Source organism: Aptenodytes forsteri, unplaced genomic scaffold, assembly GCF_000699145.1.
Source record: "Aptenodytes forsteri isolate BGI_AS27 unplaced genomic scaffold, ASM69914v1 Scaffold563, whole genome shotgun sequence".
NCBI lineage: Eukaryota > Metazoa > Chordata > Aves > Sphenisciformes > Spheniscidae > Aptenodytes > Aptenodytes forsteri.
The window spans coordinates 303,177-306,828 of record NW_008795318.1 but is presented as its reverse complement, the minus strand read 5'-3'; the positions used below and the strand labels follow the sequence as shown (position 1 = coordinate 306,828).

Genomic DNA, 3,652 nt, shown 5'->3' with positions numbered 1-3,652 from the left:
AGAAGAGGGCCACGAAGATGATCAGAGGGCTGGAGCACCTCTCCTATGAAGACAGGCTGAGAGAGTTGGGATTGTTCAGCCTGGAGAAAAGAAGGCTCCGGGGAGACCTTATAGCAGCCTTCCAGTACCTGAAAGGGGCCTACAAGAAAGCTGGAGAGGGACTTTTTACAAGGGCGTGTAGTGATAGGACAAGGGGTAGTGGCTTTAAATTGGAAGAGGGTAGATTTAGATTAGATATAAGGAAGAAATTCTTCACTATGAGGGTGGTGAGGCACTGGCACAGGTTGCCCAGAGAAGTTGTGGATGCCCAATCCCTGGAAGTGTTCAAGGTCAGGTTGGATGGGGCTTTGAGCAACCTGGTCTAGTGGAAGGGGTCCCTGCCCATGGCAAGGGGGTTGGAACCAGATGATCTTTAAGGTACCTTCCAAACCAAACCATCCTATGATTCTACTTTCACAATATCTGTGCAGAGCTAACAATGAGAGATGAGAAAGTGAGGTACTTTTCAGATGTTGCATCAAAAAGGGTGATAGGACAGAAAACTGAGCTTATGTCAGTCTCCCAAACTAGCATTCATCCTCTCTTTCTCTCCAGATTGCAGACATCACTCTCCCAAGTGCCTACCTCCCTTCTTTCCTTCAGCTGGAATCACCCATTCAGAAAACTGTTGCAGGATGTTGTAGGAGGAGAACTGGAGACCAGCATACGGAAAGATAGCAATGATTGTGGGGGTCAAACCTCTATAGAAAGTCCGAGGCCCTTCTGTCTGGTACATAGTCACCACTGCATGGCGAAGGTTGCGATAGACCTAGACAATAAAGAAGAGGCTGACTCTCTAGTGAAACAGGCTTAAACACAGCAAACCAAAGGTCAGGTTATTTCCCAGTAATCCAGTAATGAGGATAGGAATTTCCCGCTGCCCAAAATACAATAGACTGATTTTCAGCACAAAGCAATGAACAAAGTGATTTTGCGCATCTTCACACTGTATTCTCAGCTAAGCCCTTGTGACTCTTCTAAGTAAGCTGACAACCTAAACCTACCTCTGAGCCACAAGAGACTAACTGAACGAACGACCGTTAGCTCTGCACTGAAAGGCCTGGGCTGACATTGTATCCCACATCCAAGCTGTGCTTCTGATGGGAAGAAACAAGGCACAGAGCTGAGAGCTGTGGCCTGAGACCACTCGCATCATAGACATGATTATTTTTCTCGTAACAGCTCTGCTTGCTCCTGCAACAGAATTCATATAATATAGCCTGCAGTAGAATCACAATATAAGTAAAAAACCAGAAATGGCTCTGATACAAACCCATATGAGTCTAGGTATTACAGACCTAATTAGCACGGAGACCAGTTCTTGCACAAATAAGAACATGAAACACAAGTGAAAGGTGACTGGTTTCAAGTATCATCCCCATCATTATCTAAACATGACTCTGTGCAAGTGAAAAGTTTCAAACACGCAATGTTCAACAGACTGGGGAGTATATTCTATAAATGGCCAACAGCTGAAATGAAAATTGAGTTATCCTGTTAAGGACAGTTTCTCCTTTCTGGATCACCTGTCAGGAGTCAAACACAATCAGGAGCAGCAAAACATAATTAAGCAAGCTGTGTCAACAGCACAGAGGATAACTTGGCAACAGTGCAAACATTGCCCAATAACAGCACCTGTTCCTTTACGCTAACCCACAGACTGTTATGTACTTTTCAAACCTCCTGTATTCATACACATGAAATATTGCTACTGCTATGGATGATAATTCCAAGCATTAATCCTCAACCATACCTTAGGCTCACCCTGAGCAGCAAAGCGGGTGCGTAGTGTGTCAACAGGTTGAACTGCAACAGTGGCTGTACAAGCAGTCAGTCCACCGCAGACGAAGTGCACAAAGGAATCGCGGGCATTGTATGAGGTGACGTTGTGCACCAGTTTTGTCAAGCTTTCAAACGCCATGAACTTACAGAAACAAACATACACAGGTCAAGGAGTCAATCCTTATCACTGACACGGATCTCCCACCCCTCCCTCATTTCACCAAAAGAACTCCACCCACTGCTTGTAACCACTTTCTCTCTCTGTCCTTGAAAAGTCCTCCCCAACTTGCAACCTGTTGGAGCATGTGTTCAAAGAATACCTTGTAAAAATCACTGAGCAGCCCGGGGAATGCTTGGGATAATCTGATCTCTGACACTGCTGCTAAATCTTGCATTTAGAATTGTGAAAAACTAATTTTAATGCTCTATGTATCCTGAAGAGTATTTGCTATATTACAGATACGCTGCCCATTATTCTTTCAACCACTGCTCATAAAACATGTTGTTAATATTTACAAATTAAGCATAACAATGCTGTGTAAAACGCCATCATCAGCTTCACTGATTTTTTTTTACTAACAAGCTGTTAGGGCGGCAGCGTGAACCAAAGCAAAAAACTACACAGGCTTGGAACATGAGCACCTAAGCCAAGTGTCAGGAACAAACAGGACTTGTCTATGACACCAGGTACAGACAGAACTCAGTTTGCTCTAGCTGTACTCCAGGCTGGCCAGGCAAGTTCAGCAAGCTCAGGAAGATTAACTTAGGAATTATACATCAGCGTTATACAACTACACATCTTTGAGACTGGAGCTGGCTTGCATCAGTATGGTTTAAACCTGGACCTTTCTGCATCTGCCCATGCAGCCAGCCTGAAGAGAAGCAAAGCAGAGTCCTATGTATGTACACTGGGCCTGGTTGATGTCTGGTCACCTCACCTGAACAGCTCCGTAGCCAACTGAAAGGAACTGAGCAGGAACATGGCCCTTCCAGAAGGCTACCAACCCCTCTTCCTGGAAGATGCACTGTACAGCTTGCAAGATGCCATGATACTTAGCCCCTGGGTTTCTGGAGGAGAGCTGCTCGATCTGAAGCTGGAGGAAAATAGGTTCAAGTGTCCAATTCAGGAATTCACAACCCTCACAGCCAACCAATGCTAAGAGATGACATTCTGCCTTCCCACTGAATCACATCTAGAACTGACTACGATATAGTTTATGTAGGGCTCTAAAAGAATAAAAACATGCATGCAACACAAAGGGAATCAGTAGGGACGATGGTGAAATTCAGTTAGATAGCAGAGATCATTTGGGAAAACAGAGAAAGAGAACAAGCTATGAAAAACACAATATCCCCTTCAAACACACAAGTTAAGTTACATAAACAGAAGTGGTGGACACAAGATAGCCCTACTACCTTGCATAACCTGTATACAATGTAGGTGAGGGCTGACGAGCAGATTTAATGTGCTCTGGTTGCACAAGTGACCTGTTCATCCAGGCCAAGATCAGCTCTGCTCTGTAACAGGCTCTTTCACCCCCCTGTCCCCAGGCATGCCATGAGGAATGTACCTGAAAGCGGATCTTGATGACATCCAAGGGGCTGACAAGGACCCGAGTGACCAAGCCAGATGCTGATCCTGCTGCAGCCGCTTCCACCGTGGAGACGCACTTGGTCTCAGGGTCGTAGCCGACCATGCCTGCCTGGTGTCCCCACAGCCTGGGCAGTGGGACAGGGTGCCCTAGTGAGCCCTCCCCACTCCTTCCCACACCAAGGTTCTATAGCCTCACCCCACAGCCCCCCTCCCCCCCCCATCCCAAAGCTTCCCCTC

The 3,652-nt window shown here is 46.1% G+C and overlaps 1 protein-coding gene across 1 annotated transcript in view; it reads right to left on the bottom strand.

Annotated features, from left to right (window-relative positions):
• The window catches only part of SLC25A19 (solute carrier family 25 member 19), a 12,837-nt gene extending 9,311 nt beyond the window's left edge, over positions 1-3,526 (bottom strand). Inside the window, exons 1-4 of the mRNA XM_009279643.2 lie at positions 3,393-3,526; positions 2,760-2,915; positions 1,793-1,963; positions 625-808 (exon numbers count right to left, since the gene is read on the bottom strand). Coding sequence (XP_009277918.1) covers positions 625-808; positions 1,793-1,963; positions 2,760-2,915; positions 3,393-3,518 — 637 coding nt within the window. The 5' untranslated portion in view covers positions 3,519-3,526. The remainder of the gene's footprint in view (positions 1-624; positions 809-1,792; positions 1,964-2,759; positions 2,916-3,392) is intronic.
• Between the last annotated feature and the right edge of the window lie 126 nt (positions 3,527-3,652).